Below are 19,855 nucleotides of genomic sequence, written 5' to 3'. Positions count from 1 at the left end.
TGGAAGCCATGTTGGCTTAACTTTTATAGGTCGCTTCTCTGTATATATATATACGTATCATATTCTCCTGCACTGCGAACTGGCACATTCCCTACATTTCTACGTAACGGCAGGATGTGCAATAGTGCAAGGAACAACAAATAATGATGTCATATGGTGTCCCCCCCCCCCCCCCCCCCCCCCGCTTATAGCCTGCAGGACCCTACCACGGCGCATGCGGACTGATATGATTTGATGACGTAGCATTTGCTGACGTGCGCACGCGAACGTGGCAGGGATTGGGTTGGATTGGAACGTGGCAGGGTAAAGGCTTAGCGTTCGTCCAGTGGGCCAGTGAACGTTTGAAGAGTTATGGCTGAGCGAACGAACAGTGCAGCAGCAGGACATGCGTATATGCAAAACACATAAAAATTCACTTCATCAATGAACATGAATCTGCCTTCCTCTTGCTGCACCATAAAGTTAGTATTACGGCAACGCTTAATATCAAAGAAGAAACAAAATAAATAACGTGACACACACATACCTGCAACTGACTATGTCCCCCTGCCTCTCAAAACGATACCACCAATCCGTAAAGCGTCTTATACTTCCTTCTCCACCCCTCCCTCATTGCGGGGTCACAGTCGGCTTAAAAAAGAAGAAAAAAAGTAGCACGAAGAAACGATCTCCATTGTAAATCTCCATCCCTGCACATGAGGTACTATACGGACAAGTGCCACAGCTAACAATCGCCCATTGCTACTCTGAGGCCTCTTTCCCACGCCTGAAAATGCGTAGATGCCAATGCTGGCACATTCGAACTCGATACAATGTGGTATACATCTATGCTAAAAAAAGAAAAGTGTAAAAGAGGATAGGAAAAATGTCTGGTCGGTTCTCCATGATTTCGTGTCTCTTTGTCGCTGTAGTTTTCGGTTCTGAGAAGGTTTTCACACTGAGGACCTTCTGGAGTTGGAAATAGAGGCTACCTTTGCTCAATAGTTTATGTTGCTGCACTACTTTCTGTGTAGCTGCGAGGAGCGACAAAGGGAAATGGCAGCAAGACTTACTTTTGTTGCATGGATCATGGTAGCATTTAAAAAAAAAAAAAGCTTACGTTGTTTCATATGTACCCAAAGCAAAACACACGGAAGAGGACATCAACGTCGTGGAATCCCATATGAATTTCAGGTGATGCACGTGAGGTTTACTTGCACGTCTCGCAACATACCATGTTACCGAATGTTCATGTGTGTAACGTGTGTGTGATGAGTACAATTTGAAGTAAATTTACACGTACGCAGAGTCAGCCATTGCGACGTGCAGGAGAGAGGGCTGGAACTTCCGCCGGGGGGCAGGGGAGTTGCGAGGCGAAATAGAAAGAATGAAAAGAATGGTTGAGCAATGTCAACATGCACAATACGGGCGTTGACACAGGGTACACGGCGACATCTATTGAGAAACGCCTTTTCCTGGAACATTTTCGCTCTAGTATTATTTTAGTTAGTCCGACCTGCTCATAAGAAGCTTCGCAAACCCGCAACGGTCACAAAAATATGGTCACGAAAGTTACAACTCATTCACGTCTCGCCGTGCCTACTTTTCCCGTTGGCGTTGCTACAAACACAACAAACAACAAGCTCTTTCCAACATTGTCTCAGTCCGTTGACACATCGTATCACCAGCCCCCTGACAGATCAGTCTCACCTAGAGTCCCACTGCCTCTTTTCTCCGTCCCATAAAACACACGCGGCGCAGAAGAGAATTATCCAAAGACGAGGCAGAAAAAAAAAAAGAAGAGAGTCCGAAACGGAAGCGTAGTTACCCTCCCCCATCAAGTGCATCCCAGAGGGAAGGGGAGAAAGGGAACGAGAGCGACGTTGCCCGTTAGGGCTATCCAACGCTCTCTCGCCGATGTCTGTTTTTTATGATAGGACTATCGCTGTCGTCTTATGTTTTGTGGATGCTGTAATTTTTGTTTTTCCCCCCCGTCTGTGTCCTTTACGCCCCCGACCGCCCTTGACAATGAAATCGTCGAAAGAGGGCGTCTTCCTTTTTGAGAAAGAGATCGCGGTTTCCCACGGAAAGGGCGGTAAAAAAAAGAAGACGATACTGGCTCCCGCTATAGGGTTTCAGTGGCTTAATGAGCTTTGGGTAATCAAGAGCGTAGCGAAAGAATGTTCCTTTTCATTCAGCATGTGTACGTGGAAAGACTGTTGCACTTTTTCTGTTTGTGGTTGGATTGTTGGTTAGATCGAGGATCAATAAGATATAAATCACTGAGGTTGTGAGTGGGGGGATATACTGTGTGTGTGTGTGTGGGGGGGATTGTGAGTGGCTCATGCAAGGGAAAGGTGTTGTGAGAGAATGAATGTTAAATGGGTCGGGACACTTTCATAGATGCGGTTCATTCATTACATCATGGAAGTATTGTATTCACGCCGTTTTCATCGCTTCCGGTTTGGTGCCAAAACAACATCCGGTTTCACAGCAGACACGCTCTGCGCCAACCACTGCGGCGATTGATACAGTTGTCGCTTCTGATTTGAGGAGAGAGAAGGTCCTATACCTATACGCCTTTTTGTGGCAATTCAAACTGCCACAAAAAGGCGTACGCCTCCCGTTCAAATCGGGAAAGCGAAATATATAATTTTGCATGGCGGCTGGTTCCGAGCGTCCTTAGTCGCGGAAGGACCGGAAGTCTTCGTGGCACTGGAAGTTGTGGCGGGGGCTTGTTTATGTTGACCAGAGAATGTCATGTATTGCACGCCAGAATACTGAGCAAAAAAAAAAAAAGAAAAAAAAGAATTATGTCTCTACGTGTCGTCCTTAGCAAGATACAAGATCTCGAGCACACTCCTGAGCGAAGCGCAGACGTCACGGAGCGCAGAGTTGCGTCCATCACCATTGGCAGCCGTAAGCACGTGACTTCTTGCGCGCTGTCTCACTGGCGGCGGAGAGGACTGTGACGTCACACGAGTTCCGGTATTCGTGGTGACCATTTTCTCCGCTTCTATTACACTCTTCGCAGTGAAACTTTAAATGCAGGTCACACATCGGTGCAAAGAAGCGTACTTTGCCTTTATCTAGGATAACATGGGACGATCTGTCTCGACCCCTTTAACCGTCTGATCTTCGCTTTTGTTTTTCCGTGTTCTCCCTCGGTTCTCCCTTGTCACCTCTGGATTCCATGTGCAGCAGTACGAACCTTATTCTGGGCTAATCTATTGCACGTCCGCGAAACATGACTTTATTTCCTCAAGTGCCGCAGAACAGCTAAAGCCTGGTGGCGTGTAGTTATCCCATGACGTACGAGACTGTTATAATAAAACTAATATAATTCGACAGCACGAAAGTAAAAATAAAGCCGGCAGCGTGGGTGGGGTTCAGGAGAGTGAAAGGAAGCTGCATTCCATCGACACAAATAAGCAAATATATCGTACATCACGTGTCAAAAATTCCCAAACAGAATTGCAGTCCAACGGACGTGTATAGTGCCTGCTCATGCATTCCAAGCACGAACAATTCTAGATGAGATGTAAGAGCTCCCCATCCGTGTGTGTACACACATAAGGGTGACTCATGCCTTCAGTTTCCTTGTTGTGGCAAGCGGCGTTGCCTTCTGTTCAACTGTAAGCGACGGGACAGGGACCAACGATTGGCACAATTGGGGGGGGGGGGGGCGATGCTGAACCTTTCACATGATCGGAACCCACCAGGCCAGAACTGGGAGCACGAATTCACGACTGCGAGGACGGCTGGAAGATGGCTGTTTATTTATTTTGTCCGCGGAGAATTTACGTGCGTGTTGATGACAACATCGTAATACGTTATGCAGCAAAAACGGTACTTGGACCAAGTGATAAGATACTCGTAACGCTTATACGAAGCAAATACAAATAAACAGAAAACGACTTTCTGCACAGAAAAGCGAGAGCAGTAAAACGCCGGTCGTCCGTGTACATTTCTGATACCTGTACGGGCTATTACCTACGTGCCAAATCCTTGTACAAGTGAAACAAACACACGCGTACACACACATAAATGGGATAAAAATGACAAAATTAAAGATACAATACAATTTTGATGGGCAACATGTAATCCTGTTGTCTCAACTCAACCTGGCTGCAATTCTTGGCCCATGTCAGAGCCATGTGCAACACCGTCGAGGTCTTCTGATGTTCTTGGAGTTCCTCTTGGCTACCGGCTTGCTCCAGACGCTGTAGGGTCCTCCCCTGTGTCTCAAGGACCATTGGCGCTTCTTTCATGTGTTTCTTTCTTCCTTTTGTGTGACGTAGCGTTGCGCAACCAGAGGAGGGGAGTTCAAGAGTTTTACTTGCACATAACTTCATTTTCATATTTCACATCTCATGTTTCTCGTGTAATGGGGTAGTGTACTGCTCTCAAGCGGTGAATCACCCCAGGCCATAGTCACGATTTATTTGTTGTTGTCTCAACTTTTTCAATATCCAATACAATATAATACAACCAACTTTGAATTATGTATCCTTCATATAGTTTGAAACATACAGATGTCGGACTAAGAAGATGACGGCAACTTTACTGAAGATCGACGAAATGAAGATTTCTTTAAAACGCTTCTTTGCCCTACAGCAACAAACATGAAATCACTCAGGATTTTTAATCTTAAGACACGTGATAGGTCCATCACGTTTGATCTCGGCCATGCCTTTGACGATGTTTGACCCACGATATAACTTTACCTATAAGGGGAAATAAATCTTCGCTTCCTGGAAGACTTTGCTGAGCCTGTTTGTAACGTAAATGTCGCGTGTACATTCTTGTCTTCGTCTGCTTGGCGCTTTTAGAACTATACGGAAGACACTATTTTCTGGAACTGGCGTGGTTCGAACTATAACGGCATTACTCCCCAAAATTCTCAAGGAAAAATGTATAGTACGCGTGTCAGTATCACATAACTGCCCCATGAAAACAAACCGTTTACATAATCGAACATAATCGTATCCCCGAACGTATACAGGGGTGTTTCACCTAAAGCGATAAAAAATTCGAACTGGGGACGTACTCGCCGGAGGATTGTGGGACTTCCGGCAGTTACCTTCTGAGAGCTTTTGCCGCCATTTAGGTGGGCTTTGGACAATTTTCAATTGAGGGAAATTTATTTTTGTCAATTGAACTTTGAAAATTGCCCGGGAACCTCACTTTCTTTTACAGAAATATGAAATCCTCCACGGATAACTGCAGACACAACAAAAACTATGCACAGTATCGCAACAGAAATAGTCGAAAAAAAAATTAGTAAGAATTAGGCTTTAGCCCCGCCTGCTTGATTTTCGCAAAGAAGCGCGCGCCAAATGTGCGTCTAGAGGGGGAAGTGTCCCCGCCTTTTGCTTTCTTTGTGATGAGACGGTTGTCACCAGCATCAAGGTCAAAGCGGGGGAAAGAAAGGTAAAACAAGAGGCGGGAACACTTCCTCCTCTCCCCGCATCTCCCGTGCACTCTTCTTTGCGACAATCGAGCAAGCGGGGCTAAAGCGGAAATTTTGCTAATTTTTTTTCGACTATTTCTGTTGCGATACTGCGCATAGTTTTTGTTGGGGCTGTGGTCATCCGTGGAGGACTTCATATTTCTGTAAAAAAATGTGATGTTTGCCTGGCAATTTTCAAAGTTTAATTGAAAAAATAAATTACCCGCAATCAAAAATTTCCCAAAGCCTTCCTGAATGGTGGCAAAAGTGTATAAAAGTAAAGTATAAAAAGTATAAAAGTGTAAAGTGTGTGCAAAAGCGAGTATGTCGCCAGTTAGAATTTTTTTATCACGTTAAGTGAAACACCCTGTATAACCGAGTGACCAGTTTCTGATGCACAGCGGTTTTAGTAACGACGGCCGCTGTTCAACATGGTGCGAGCGCCAGCTCGTTTCTCCTCTTCGCTATATACTGTGGCCGAAGGCGCTCGTTCTATTTTGGCCTATATAAAGGTGCGCGCAAAGCAAATGACGGGGAGAGGGACATCGAACACAGCGATTGGACGATGAGGAAATAGTGCGAAGAGAGGAAACGCAGGGGTCGATCGATGTTGTCACCCCCTGCCGTCCAAATTTTGCCATCTTGGCCACACGTGTGCCCACACTGCAAGAGGGAGGGCAGCTGTTCCCAACACGAGCTCGCGAGGTCTCCTGTTACGGACGCCATCTTTGCTCTTCTGTCGTCAAAGGGGCACTACCGCTCCAAAGACAGGAGTTCACCTCATAGCACAGCACGCGCTCTGCGCCAACCACCGACACGAATCTGATAGGGTCGTCGCTTCTGATTCGAAGACAGAGGGGAGCGTATGCCTTTTTGTGGCAGTTTGGATGTACGATAATTTCCACAAAAAAGGTGTACGCCCCCGCCTCTTCGACTCATAAGCGGTAACCCTAAAGTCTGATTCACTGCACTCTTAGAAATGAGTTTCACGTTCTCATCCCTGATTTGTTGAAAACGGGAGGCGGAACCTATTTTGTGACACTTATGCAGTTCATAATTGTCACAAAAATGGCACACGCCTCCCGTTTGCACCCAATCAGGGGAGAGAACGATGTCAACGATGTCACTCGGGATGATGGTTGGCTAGGAGCGTGCAATGTGGTGAAGTTCATTTTTAAAAGTGTGCTATGCGGTGAAGTTCTGTTTTTAGGGAGAGAGAGAGAGTGTGTGTGTGTGTGTTTGTGTGTACACGTGTTTGTCTCTTCATTTCTCTCTCTGTCTCTCTGTGTAACCACTCAGGTTCAAGCGTCCGGGAGGAGACAGATCCACATTTGTGGAATTATACCACGTGCACATTCTTCTCTATAAGTCCAGCCATGCACCCACGTTTAATGTAACTGGACGTGAAAATAATTTGAACGTGAACTTAGTTTAAAATATATTCATCATAAAATATTGAATATAGTAACAGCATTTTAAAATATACTAGGGTGCCAATCTTGATCTTTCGCAGTGGACTTCAGAACTGCACTCTTAAAAACGAACTTCACCGCATAGCACGCTCCTAGCCAACCATCATCTCGAATGACAACGTTCTCACCCCTGATTTGTTGAAAACGGGAGGTGGAGCCTATTCTGTGCCGTGCATAATGGCACAAAATAGGCTCCACCTCCCGTTTTCAACAAATATAGGGCGAGAACGCTGTCATTCGGGACGGTGGTTGGCTAGGAGCGTGCTATGTGGTGAAGTTCATTTTTAAGAGTGTGTGCTCTGCAGAAAAGTGCCCACAAACTGCGTTAGACGAGCTTTCGTTCACAGTTTTGGAAACGAACTAAAAAAAAAGACAGAACCCTCACAGAAAATCCCGGAGAAAAGACGCGTAATATCGACATAAATCACAAGTTCGATCCGTTTTCCTGAACTGCATACACCTATATAGCACACTGAAAACTGAATTGAAATTCCGTCGATTCGTGGCTTATTTACAAAAGACGAGCGCTCCAATTTATAAGCTTTACGGAGCTATAGAGGATGGTGTGTAAGGAAGGGAAAAAAAAAGTTGTTGGCCGAAGACTTCATTAGCGGCTCTGAAAGCATTTTAATGGAAGGTCACGTTCCGCTCACCCTGCCTTTGAGAGCATCTAGTGTTTGCCAACGTTCCCAAACGTGAATCACGCCCATTTAGGCAAGACACACACACCATAGCTTCCCCACCTGCTTTCAGATCGAACGCTTTGTAAAGTTAACACCACGCCGCGGCCAGTCGAACCATTAAATGTTCAGCTGTACGTTTGCATGTGATGGTTCACGATACTGTAATAAGTTATATGGAATCATTTACTTGACAACGCGACTTATTGATGATACATGAAATGTTATCCAGGCGTTCGCAGTACTAACATTTTATGCGTCACTCCTTCACTCCTTCCCGCTGTCCTCTCTCCATCTGTCCACGTCTGTAGACCGCCTATAGCCACGGTTGCTTCGCGGCGTTAACACGGAATAAAACAAAACAAAAAAACAGGCACAAGAGGGAAAGAGAGAAAGGTAAGGGGAGTTATCAGATCGCGTGAAGTGAAGACAATCGCGTCGTATCAAATGTGGCAGAGAGAGTTCTGCGTCTTTTAACTTATATGGAAACAGTGGACGTAGATGTATGCTATAAGAAAGGGGTGGGGGGAAATAAGATTATTCTTTACTTTTTATTTTCAATAATGATTAGGTAGGCAACAACGATCACCCTGAGAAATTGGGCATTCCCTCATGCTCAACGAGGTCATTTCACGATTCCTTCCGCCTCCTCGTGCATCGTTGGAGTAGAACCGCCTTCCCGGTACCATCACCTCCACTACCGACGTCACGCAATTTAAGAAGTGTATATGCGATTATTTCTCTGCATAGCCATTTGCCATTCTACATGTTGTGCACTTGTGCTTTCATTTTTTTGCTCTCTAATATAGACTAAAACCCTTCATTTTTACGTATATGTGCAATTTGTTCGGTTCGTTTTGTGCAATTCAATAAGTGCCATTCTGTTCATGTGGACTAAATTTGGAAATACTTTTGTATGCTGCTTAGACTACGTCATCCTGCGGGCGACATCATGTGCTGTCGCTAGCACATTTGCAGCCATAATGTAGGTCCCTCAGGTTTTGACTGTCCAACTTCACGCACATCGCATTCACCATAAATTTGGTGTTTCAAAGTTATTGTACTTTGTGAATATTTGATTTGATTTGATGTGATTTGATTTCTGGAACAAATAAAATAGAGATTTTGGCTTCAGTATGGTGTGAATCCCGCAACTCCATACATCACTTGCACCAGTTACATTGGTGGAAAACTCCTGGAATGATGATGACAATGAAGAGGATGATGATGGCGATGATGATGATTAGTGGTGGTGGTGGTGGTGATTCCGACAGAAAACAATTGCAAACACACACTGAGTTGTCACGGAACACGCAAACAGTCGAACAGTAAAACCCACCAAACACTCATATAGGCTCAAAACTTTTTGGTCCGCCTCTATGTCCCGGATAAAAATATTAATATTGTGCGTGAATATTATTTTTACCATATTCAAGTTGTTTTCAAACTGTCAACGTTGGCGAACCTCTAAATAGCATATGGCAGCGAAAGAAATCCGGAACCAAACCTCGAGGGGCCTACCATCATGGCGGCAATTTTGCTTTTTTCGAAACTATAGTGCCCTCTGGAGGGATGACGTCAGTGAATAAACTCTATTCCCACAGGTATGTGTATTTCGGAATGAGTTCTGTACCGCGTAAGACAGAGCGCGTGTGCGCGCACAGACGTATTTATTCCCACGATATTGAAAACAGCTGCCGGCGTCCTCGTCCTTGGAGAAACGATCGCCATTGTGCTCCTCTGTAACAATTCCACGGAGAGAGAGAGAGAGAGAGGGAGCGATACATCTGCGGCGGTTTGGCGGAACTATAATCCCGATTCGGCTATCGATAATGTCGGGTAATTAACCGTCCTAACTTCTGCCCCGGGCTACGAGTTTCGTGCCTCAACCGACATGGGTGCTATGCTTGTGGTCTCTCACATGCCCGCGTTGTAACCCGCGTGATGCATTAAGTCGGTCGCATCTCACGGCATCGTGGGACATTCTGCCAGGTTTCCACTTTGCTTGTGGCCTCCTCCGCGGCTTTTATAAGGGACACAAGTCTCCCCCTCCTATATACACGCTTTAGCTAAACTCAAATCACGTTGTGACGCTTACGCCTTGTGCAATGACATTACCTTGTCATGTGGAAGCAGACACAGCGCATGTACTACTGCACTGTACTACTACTGCACTGTAGACGTTACAACGCCGCCCTCGACACCCTCAAAGGACGCCTGACTGCTCTGGGACACGCGCACATATACCTTTCTGCATTATATGGCCCTGTGTGGCACTCCCGTCAGTGGTGCGTCACTCGAGCGTTGCTCGACTTCCTCCAGACGACAGACCTCATGAACAAATTATGAGTTGACCAGCAGCATTTCATGTCATCTACACTTCACCCCGTCCTCGTTATCTTACATTTGTTTTTGCTTCATCTTCGTACAATATATATAATTTTTTTTAGGAACAGCAAGCTAGACCTTTGGTCAGGCTGACCTTTCCGAAATAAACGTATATCCCCCCACCCCCCTTGTCATGTGGGGCTCCTGTGGTAACTATTAGTGCTATACGAATAATACGCGGAGTAGGGAACTTTATTTCACACCAATTACTTGGATCATTATTCACCCATGACCTTACCGTTTCATATCACGTACTGACTAGTGAGCACTGGGGTATAGTGAGCAACAAAGTGGGAAATTCCCTCATTCATCGTCACTTCATGTACTTTGTTGTTGTCGTTAGCTTCTATCTTTCGCATTCTGAGCACACTTTTGCGTTTTCGTGGAACGAGTCTGAGAGAAAGTCATTTGAAAAACCATCGTTTTTGAGAGGCAGACAAAAAACGCTCGACTCCGCTGAACTACGGCGCTGGGGTTCAGTCGTAATTTCCTACACACATCATGAACATAACTGGCATGATTTTTAGCGACTAGTGAGAAGAAAAACGAGGAAGACACGCTCTTCGCTTGTGCCCTCTTCCGGTAGCGCTCCCGTAATAAACGCAGAGCAGAATACTTATGTCCTGCGTTGCATGCATTAACTTTGTGGCGTAGTTTGGCACAGTGATCACCTGAACCGCCGCTGGTCTTTCGCTCACACCACATATTGGCAGACTATACTCGCAGACGGTATCAGAGTTTTTTTTTTTTTTTTTTCGAAACTCCTCACTTAACATCATTCAAATAAAGTTGTTGTTGTTTTGTGCGGGAGGAGAACGAGGAGGAAAGCTGGCGCCAAGAAGATATCGCAGCAGACGACACAAAGGCTAGCAGACGACACAAAAACAGATGAGCAGCAGAAGACGGAGTGTTGTATGGCGAGCTGACCGAATCTTTTCGAGTCGCTGGGAATACGGCGAGAAGACGTGACGTAATGCTCAGATACGATCACGTGCTCTCGACTAATTCTGACGTTGCCATTTTCGCGCTCCCGTCACCGCAAACATCTCGCGCGATAAAGTCGCTCGTGAGGATACCCGGATAATAAGAACGATATCTCATCACGATTTCGAAATCGAGCAACATTTTTCACAACGTTAAGACAGCACAAGGCCGTGACATGCTGTAGAGGTCGGTTTGAGCCGTAGAATAGGGATCGTGGCAAGCGGAAGTGTGTGCGCTCTACGAAAGAAGAGAAGGCGTCATAAAACCCGTATAAAAGGGCGAAAAAAAGAAAAATGAGGGCTGCCATCTGCCCCCGTTGGGCAAAGCGACGGCGGCGGCTGGGCTGAAATGAGTGCCGGTGGGCGGCCTCAGCGGAGACGTCGCCAGGTGGCGGAACTGAACACACTAAGGACGTGCGCTGCCTGCTCGACAACAGTGTGGTACTGCCTTGCTACGCTTGCGTTACGTCTCTGTGCGAGGGACGTTGTATCTTTTAGAGAGTGTTATTTCAGGTGGGAAAGAGAGAGGATAGTTGGTTCAAGCGGATGAACAGACGTTTTCATGTGAACAAACAGTTTGCGTTTTTTAATTTTTTATTTTTCGAAATGTTTATCTTAGCTACACCTGGCGGCAAATAACACACGAATACACTCAAGAGTGTAGTAATATGGGGCTGTAATTCCCTGATATTATATACAGGGGAAAAAGTTGCCATTATTCGTTGGCAATGTTTTCTACGAGCTATGAAATGTGAGTAACGAGACTTACGAGAGTCTGCCGAGGCGAGCTCCATTAAGGGGGACGACAAAAACATAGTCGCCTCCAATGTCCAAGGAACAATGAACTTTGAAAGCCAACGCGAGCCCCTCTACCCCCCCCCCCCCCCCCCCCGCTTTCTTTTTTTGCTCTTCATGTAGTGTAATCCGTAACCGAAAGTCGAGAGGTCTAGGTTCCAGTCCTGGAGTGGGCAAATTGCATTTTTATCTGAGTCATTTGAATTGCGATAAAACGCAGTCTTACTTCAGTTCTGGCCAAATAAAGTATACGTTTAATTAAATGTTCGAACTAAACAGGAAGAAAGTAAAGAAAAACACACCCTCGCCTTCTCGAGCAACGAGGTGTAGGTGGACACGACATTCGTACAGCGCAGGTCATAACGGTTCTTCGTCTTTTATTTAATTTATTCACTTATACCTCAAGGACCCAAAGGGGCTTTATATATAAGGAGGGACAAAAAAAAAAAAAAAAAGAGAGAGAGAGAACACAAGAATAATGTCAGTAGTACCATACGTTCAATGACAAAGTATATCACATGGAGCAACTCTGGATTGAACAGAATCGGATACAGAAACTATGAATGGTGGTAAGTTGTTCCATTTTGAGATTGTCAATCGGATAGATGATTTTAGAAAAAACTTGAAGTTCGCTCTCAACGGCAGACAACATAGCGAGGATGCTGTGTACGGATAAGTGCATGGATAGGGATAACACACAGTTCTAAGTCGATAAAAGGAACCTGCGAATAGTATACCATTTGTGTACCATGCATTTGCATGTACGAACAAAACTGCGATGCCGTCTCCCCATATTATCTTCTAATACCACCTAACGCATCCTCCGTACACGCTAAACATTTGCAGCGTTGAATAGAATCAAATATGGGACATAACGGGGCATAACACACCGACTGAAGGATCACACAACTGTGAATGTACACAAAGGCTCGTGCATAGGATCCGCCGGTCTGTCAGGCGGCAAAAATCCCGAAATAGCGTCAGGAGCGTCTGCGGCGCCGAGATCCGAGCGCCGAGTTGCGCATTGACATCTTTGGAAAAGCGGCCGATGCGGGGGGTTTTAAAATTAGAAACCCTGGGGTCCTTCTCCGGGGAGCGGCGCATCTCTGCTGCGTGCCACCGCTGCCTACTCGCCCGATAAACGGCCGCAAATTAAATGGAGGGGAGACGACGTTTCGACTCTCCGCTCCTTATAATGTGTCCCTATATTCTTCGGTATATAAGAGCAAAGGTGAGAGAGCGCGCGTGCGTCACAAATACGCGCGGCAAGTTCGTGTGGGTCACACCTTTGGACTGGAGGGGTGACTGGTGAGATGATGGGCTGCGTAATGGGGGTTTTGAAGAAAGTGAGTGGCGGTAAGGGACGGGTATAAGGATGTTTCGCAAGGTGTCATACAGACTGGGCGCGAGGGTCTCAGGGACGCCATTCTATTGTCACTTATACGCTCGGAATTAAGTTGCCTTATTGAGCAATTACCCGTGTACTCACATCAGCGACATTCCCCGGAGTATACTCTGCCAGCGGAAGATACGAAAGACGCCATCTAGCTTTCTGCTTCCACGCGAGATCGTTCGCGAGACGCGAGGAGCGAGAAACGATCATTCCCATTGGTAGTCGTAAGCACGTGACCTCTCGCGCGCAGTCCTATTGGCGGAGACGCTCGCAGTGACGTCAGAGCCGGATGAAGTGAAGGAGGTGGTGGTAGCGGCGAAAGGCCTCGCCGTGGTCGGCCTCACAGAGGTGGGCAACGTCACGACTAACGCCCTGGGGAATGCGCGTCCTGGGCCGACTTCTAAGGGAACTGTGACGACATATGTTTGAAAGCGTCTGAGGAAAACCCAGGAAAAACTCCAGACAGCACAGCGGGCACCGGCATTCGAACCCTGGTACCTCCCACAGTCTGAACTGAACTGAAGGGTCCTGTGAACCCTATCCTAATATTCCGAGAATCTCAGGAGCTCGAGCTTCCACGAGTGACACTTCAGTGCGTGCCAAGGCTTGCCTTCGGCCAGCCGGGTTGCCATCGACATCGCCGTACGTCGCGGCTGACGTTCATCGTCGGGAATGAAGAGCTAGCAACTACCGTCGACACCGGTTGGCTCATCCGACAATCCAACCTCAAAATAAATAATGAAATAATATTTAATAACATGCTGCTTGTCGACCTCAGTTCACTCTATCCTGCACCATGTGAAGGTTCCTCGAAGGTTAACAGAAGGCACATCTTATTGACACTATCATGGGTTCTTCGGTATAACATAAGCTGAGAGCCATACGCAATCTGCGTATCCCAAACAGAACGACGTGAGTGAGGTACAAGCCGTTCGTACAGCGCGCTAGCGATTCGTCGCCATTTCGGGATCAGAATTAATGGCGACCCTCTGGGCCGTCTTTAATCAGTGAGTCACCGGTGATGATTCAGTGCTGGCGAAGCTGGTTTTCTATCGCTCGCGATCCAATTTATCACGGCCAACTATAGACGCCGCTTGTGCCATGCGACTCTGGAAGGCAGCCGGTTAAGCCGGGTGGGGTGACGGTGTGTGTGAAAAGGGGGAGGGGGGGGGATGTTCATAACGAAGTCCCGTTCCGGAATAACGCGGACGCATATTGCTGTAAGCCAAGCAGAGCCGAATAAAGAGTACAGAAGTTGTGAAATCTTGTACAGTGACTTGAGGACACGCGATTTTATGTATAGTAAAAGATGTCAGTACTAACTACGGAACTTTATAAAATATGGAAATTATTATTATTATTTTTCGATTACAATACATGTCGATATGTCCTAGGTCAAGTATGCCACCTTATGGTCGCACTAGCAGTCTCCTGCAGCGTTGTCCTGAATGACTAATTATAAGGTTGGCAACATATTTGTTTTTGTTTTTGGCGCGCTGATCCCATTGCCGTCCTGAAAGGATTGCACCAATATAGCCCGCGAGGAAAAGGCCCACGAAACAACAGCATGATTTAGAGGTCATTTCTTGCGCTCCCCTAGAAACGCGCTTTCTCACTTGCCCTTAAACGCGTGGGAGAAAAGCAACAGCTCTTGTCGTGACAGCTGATTTATTTTTGTTCATTTTCTATGTCTTCTTTGGTCTATCAAAATTATTTTTTCATCTACAAAGTCACTAAATAAGCTTCGCTCCACCTACAACGAGGGTACCGAGTTGTCATTTTTGGTCCGTAAAATTCGATGACTACAGTGGGTATACTATGCGGAGTACGCCATTTGGTATGGGGGGCTATGTACTTCTTACGATTGCTGCACGAAGTGCGCATGCAGTAATCGATTTATCCTCGCCCAGCCTCGATGTCATCGACGTCGCTGAGCAACATTACATGAAAATTACGCGTATTGTACAATTATGTTCTCTGTTGCGTAAAAAAAAAACTACAGATGGCCGGGAGCAGTGACTTCGTCTGTGTGTGGGACGGTAGCCACACTTGGCAGAAAACCAACAACCAAACGTATCACATATCAGACACGGCTATCTGCGGTTAGATGAGAAAACGTGTCGAGTGCCGAAGAAATTTCGTCACAAGGATAAGAAGAGCGGGAGATCAGTGTTCCACGGTGCTATAGTAGCACATCTGGAGGTATTTGAGCTTTGGTTTCTTTTCTTCTTGTGCGCAGACACAGTTCCTGGCACAGCGGACTTCCACTGGTGTCACCATATAGGTCTAACACACGTGTGCTAACATTGCGGAACACCGATCTCTCGGCGCAGTTCGCGCCGACCATGCATCCAGCATGTCACTTCCCTGCGCTGTGCTGAAGAGCCCCAGAGCCTTAGTAATGGTAGTCTGTAGGTGCTTGATGATTGATAAGCAAACACACATACACTACGGGGAGCCACTGAGCTTCGTCTTCTTTTCCTCTTGATGAACTGTGGACTATTTCTGCGAAGTTCCCCAGTCGTTAATAAGATTATGAAAGTGTACTGTCGGATGTAAGTGAATGTCACTCCTCTGCATGCACTGTACTGAAGAACGCTATACTGGGGCCAAACGGCAGCCTGCAGCTGGGATAGGTGCATTCAATGGCTCAATGGCTACTCAATGGCTACCATTCAAGAGCTAATATCTCATTGTTTCAGACGTTATACCTAAATCAGGAATTGTTCTCTGCATTGGACTTTTGCGGAACCAACCACACTCTCAGAAAAAAGGGTGTGAAAAGGTGGTAACTTCTATAGTTACCACCTAAGTCAACATAGCGTCTGACCAAAGGGTGTAAAAGGGTGGTAACCTTGCCTGTTACCGCCTCTTTGCAGGTGCAGCACAAAATGTGTGTAAGAGCTGTTTTTACAGCCACAGAAGCAATGCACTTTCAGGGAGTGTTGTTTTCCCAGCATTGGCAGTGCAGTGGACATTGAGCACGTTATCTACAACGAAGATAACAGCAACTAAAATTTGTTTTGGTTTTTGCGCTAATCTGTTGTGCCGACTTCAACCAGGTATAGCAGGTAGAACTTTGCAACCTTTTAGAAACAAGATACGCGACAGCTATTACTTCCTAGAAGGTTTAACTGCTCCACCCTTTCTTCTAAGAGCGCGCCTTCCCTTCATTCACTGGGCTCAAGATGAGAAACAATCATTCGCCCGATATGCCCGCCCACTTCGAGGGGCCGTGCCCTGATCATGATACATGCGTGTCGCACACACCTCAGTGTACACACCATCCAGGACAGGTCGCCGATAGCATGCCCAATTCCCCGTGACAACAACTATGCATCTTGAACACAAATATGCAAGCGAGCTGGTGTATACTTACCGTTGACAACATGTCCATGAGCTTGGGGAAAATACAAATGGACAGAAGACAAAACCAACAGCTCCAGACAAGGCTCAAAAGGTCACTATCTTCTGTGGATCGTTTTGTGTTCCGTCCATTTGTCTTTTCCTCAAGCTCAAGGATACGTTGCCAACGTCAGGCACATTGTTTCGATTGCCTGACAAGATGACCGCCAGTGATTTATCCAGACCTCCCTACCCCCCCCCCCCCCCCCAAATGTTCAGTGACACCCCCGGCTTTTTCACCTGTGTACCCCCTACAGGGGGTGCCCTTGCAATATGAGCTTTAGACATATGTCGGTAATGATATGTTAAGCTGTAATGACATAACTATAATAATGACCCCCCCCCCCCCACTTTTTTTCCCACACCTCTCCATGCTTGGGATTCTGGATAAACCACTGACGACCGCAACGTGTGGCGATGTCTGAGCTATGGTTTTCGTCCACAGGGAATTACATGATCATTCTGTACGGCCCTGAATGTTTCAAGCAGAGTTTCAATGTGCTCTATAGAGTGCCATGCTACTATGGGTATCTCCGGGTCTGAGATCAGTTTTGTGACAGATATCTTGGAGGCTTACAAGAAAATGCGCGACGTGGATAACCGGATTGTGTTCCAGTAGGTTCCTGGCCTTGTGGGAAAGCAGACAGTTTCGGTTTCGGTTTTTCCGATTCTGTCCTCCTCATAATCTGGCGTGCTAATTACAGATCCGTTTCAGCTGTACCACACTGTAGACACGAGCCCTTTAGTAGTCGGTGGAGCCGTAGCTTACTGTGCTGTTGTGCACACTGCGCGTATTCTTTTTGCTTTTTTTTGTCGAACTTCGTGAAACGATCTTGGGTGCGTGTTGCATGTTCCACCATACAGTCACGCGTTGCGGGTTAGAGACAATAGAGAGCTTTAGTTTTTAGAGTTTTAGTTTTTCGTACGCTATCGACTTTGCGTACGTATGGGATGGCGTTGATGGTTCCGTGCACGCCCAGAAAGAGAGCTTCGCGCAGTGCGCAGAACCACCAACGCTATCTGTTACGTACGCTATAACCTTTGCGTACGATGTACTAAAACTTTTTTCTACCGCTGCCAGGACCGCCAGGCAACGACGACACAGAGGTGTCATGACCAAATAAATATGTGATTGTTGGGACGAGACTCTGACGTAGCAGCGCACATGGTTGTCATGTGATGTCGCTTGGGTCGGAGACTGCGCGTGCTTTTATCTAACGTAACATTGATGAGGATGCTTGTTTTGACTCGAGAAAAGAAGAAAAACACGGATGAGGGCGCACTGCGCTTAGGTAATATCATTGCTGTTCCACTGTTCGAAACTGTTCCACGTTATGCCCTAACTTTACCCTCCCTCTCCACGCAAGTAAGTGTCACAACTGAAGCGGTGAACGCTTGCCCACTGACAATAAGTAGGCAATAATGCTGTTTCTTTAAACGCGCGTACGCCAGCAACGCATCATTTCCACGCCGCAGTTCTACCATCGGCAACGTTGATTATTGACCTCGAGTGCACGTCGCTGAACGAAATGTGCACCGCTGACTATTTTTTAAAGAACTTGAAACATTCAAAGTAAATGGAGGCGGAGAAACACTGCCCGAAGCTGAGCAGCGCGCGATGTGAACAAGCGCAAGCGCCGGATGACGCGCGTGACGCGTTCCGATGACTCACCCTGTTATCCGAAATCCCGCGAGTACCATACGCCGCCGTTGTGTCCGTGGGAATCCAAGCGCGCATGGCAATGCGTCGTCACGACGTCCACGGCTTCCAAATAGCTGTCACCGTCCCTCAAAACAGTTCGCACACACACACACGCACGCACACGTCTCTCGCAGAGTCGACACCACTTGCACTTATTTACAACGGAGGACTTGTTTCACCGATGCTGTCATTAAAAAAAAAAGGGGTGAAGGGTTAAAATGTCCACTGAGGGGGGGTCACATGGCGTCACTGGTCACGTGATCCAGTGGCGGCCTCCCGCGGCGGATGTTCTCTTGGAAGACGGCCGCGGCATACTGAAGACTGCCGCGATGAAGGGAGGCGCCGCGGGACGCGCCCTCTCCCCGATGCCAGCGCCCCCTCGCCACAACCGGGGCCAACCGACGGCCGATTTCTACGGGTGGGCAGGGTCACCGATGATGGTGTGCACTATGCTCCGTTCTCCCGAGTGCGCGATTGCACGCCAGCCGATCATGATCGAGAAAGATATGCGAAGTTTCTTTTTTTTTAAATCTCATTCTTTTCCAGAGAGCGCGTGCCGTTCTGCGTTGCCCACTCGGCACGACTCATCTTAGCAATTTTTATCATTTTTCAACGTTTTAGCAGCGACGTCGATTCGCGGTCATGTTCACATATAGGGTTAAAGAGGAACGACTTTTCTTTATGTGTATCTTCTACAACTCAGGGCAAGAGTCGGCCCTTAGATGACAGCTCGTTTCGACATTGTCCTCTTAAGACGTTACAGATAAAACGACGTGGAAGCAGCGGAGATGGTAGTGGGGAACATCTATGCATGAAAATGTGAAATTAAGGGATGAACGCAACAAAACCTCGTGTCATGTTTTGTCGTGTCTGTCCGTATGCTCGTCGTGTGCGATGGATTTCGACATCCATACTGACTAACACGACAAAACACGAATTCGTGTCGTGTTCGTCAGTATCGATAAGAAAAACGTACCCGTCTTTTTGATCGCCTTTTGCATTTAGTCCAAACGCACCGCAGAATTCCGAAAACATAGCTCATTCCAATATGAATGAAAAAAGATCAAGAAAAAAAAAAACATCCAGACGAGTGATCCACCATAAACATGCAGCGAGCAAGGTGAAGGGCAGAGCGGGGAGAATGAGACGTCATTCCTCTTCGGCCTCTTGTCCTATTGATCGGGCACCCGTTCGTTGAGTGAGTCTCATAGGGTCGCGCCCTGGGGAACGCTTCCAGAGGGGATGGCGCGCCACGAGAAGATGCAGCCACTTCCGCTCGCCATGATCCTCGACGATTTTCCCCCAAAGTGGCGTTCAAGGGACGCCACGTCGTCGTCGGAGATCGCGGGAGTACGCACTGCGTATATATATGTATACGCATCGCGAAGACGGAACTCCTCCTGTGAAGATTGCTTTCGCGCAACGCTCCGGTGTGTTGCAGAGAAACCTCCTCCGTGGGGTATTCGATGCGAAGACTTGCGGCACAGTTTACTGGATTGTAGCATATGCCGCAGATGGTGTTCCGCGCTCTACTGTTTTAATTCCGTGACGTTTCGCATGTCGTTTATATTCTATTTATTTACTCGGGGCATACTACTTGGCATTA

General features: G+C 46.9%; 1 protein-coding gene across 3 annotated transcripts in view; it reads right to left on the bottom strand.

The window, feature by feature from the left end:
• LOC135368616 (methylcytosine dioxygenase TET-like) overlaps positions 1-18,547 on the bottom strand; it is a 103,346-nt gene extending 84,799 nt beyond the window's left edge. For all 3 annotated transcript variants that reach the window (XM_064602010.1, XM_064602011.1, XM_064602013.1), the window contains exon 1: positions 18,220-18,547. In XM_064602010.1, coding sequence (XP_064458080.1) covers positions 18,220-18,285 — 66 coding nt within the window. In that variant the 5' untranslated portion in view covers positions 18,286-18,547. The remainder of the gene's footprint in view (positions 1-18,219) is intronic.
• Positions 18,548-19,855: the final 1,308 nt, after the last annotated feature.

The sequence above is a fragment of the Ornithodoros turicata genome, chromosome 9 (assembly GCF_037126465.1).
Source record: "Ornithodoros turicata isolate Travis chromosome 9, ASM3712646v1, whole genome shotgun sequence".
NCBI lineage: Eukaryota > Metazoa > Arthropoda > Arachnida > Ixodida > Argasidae > Ornithodoros > Ornithodoros turicata.
The sequence above is the reverse complement of the archived record's forward strand: the minus strand, read 5'-3'. Positions and strand labels throughout refer to the sequence as shown.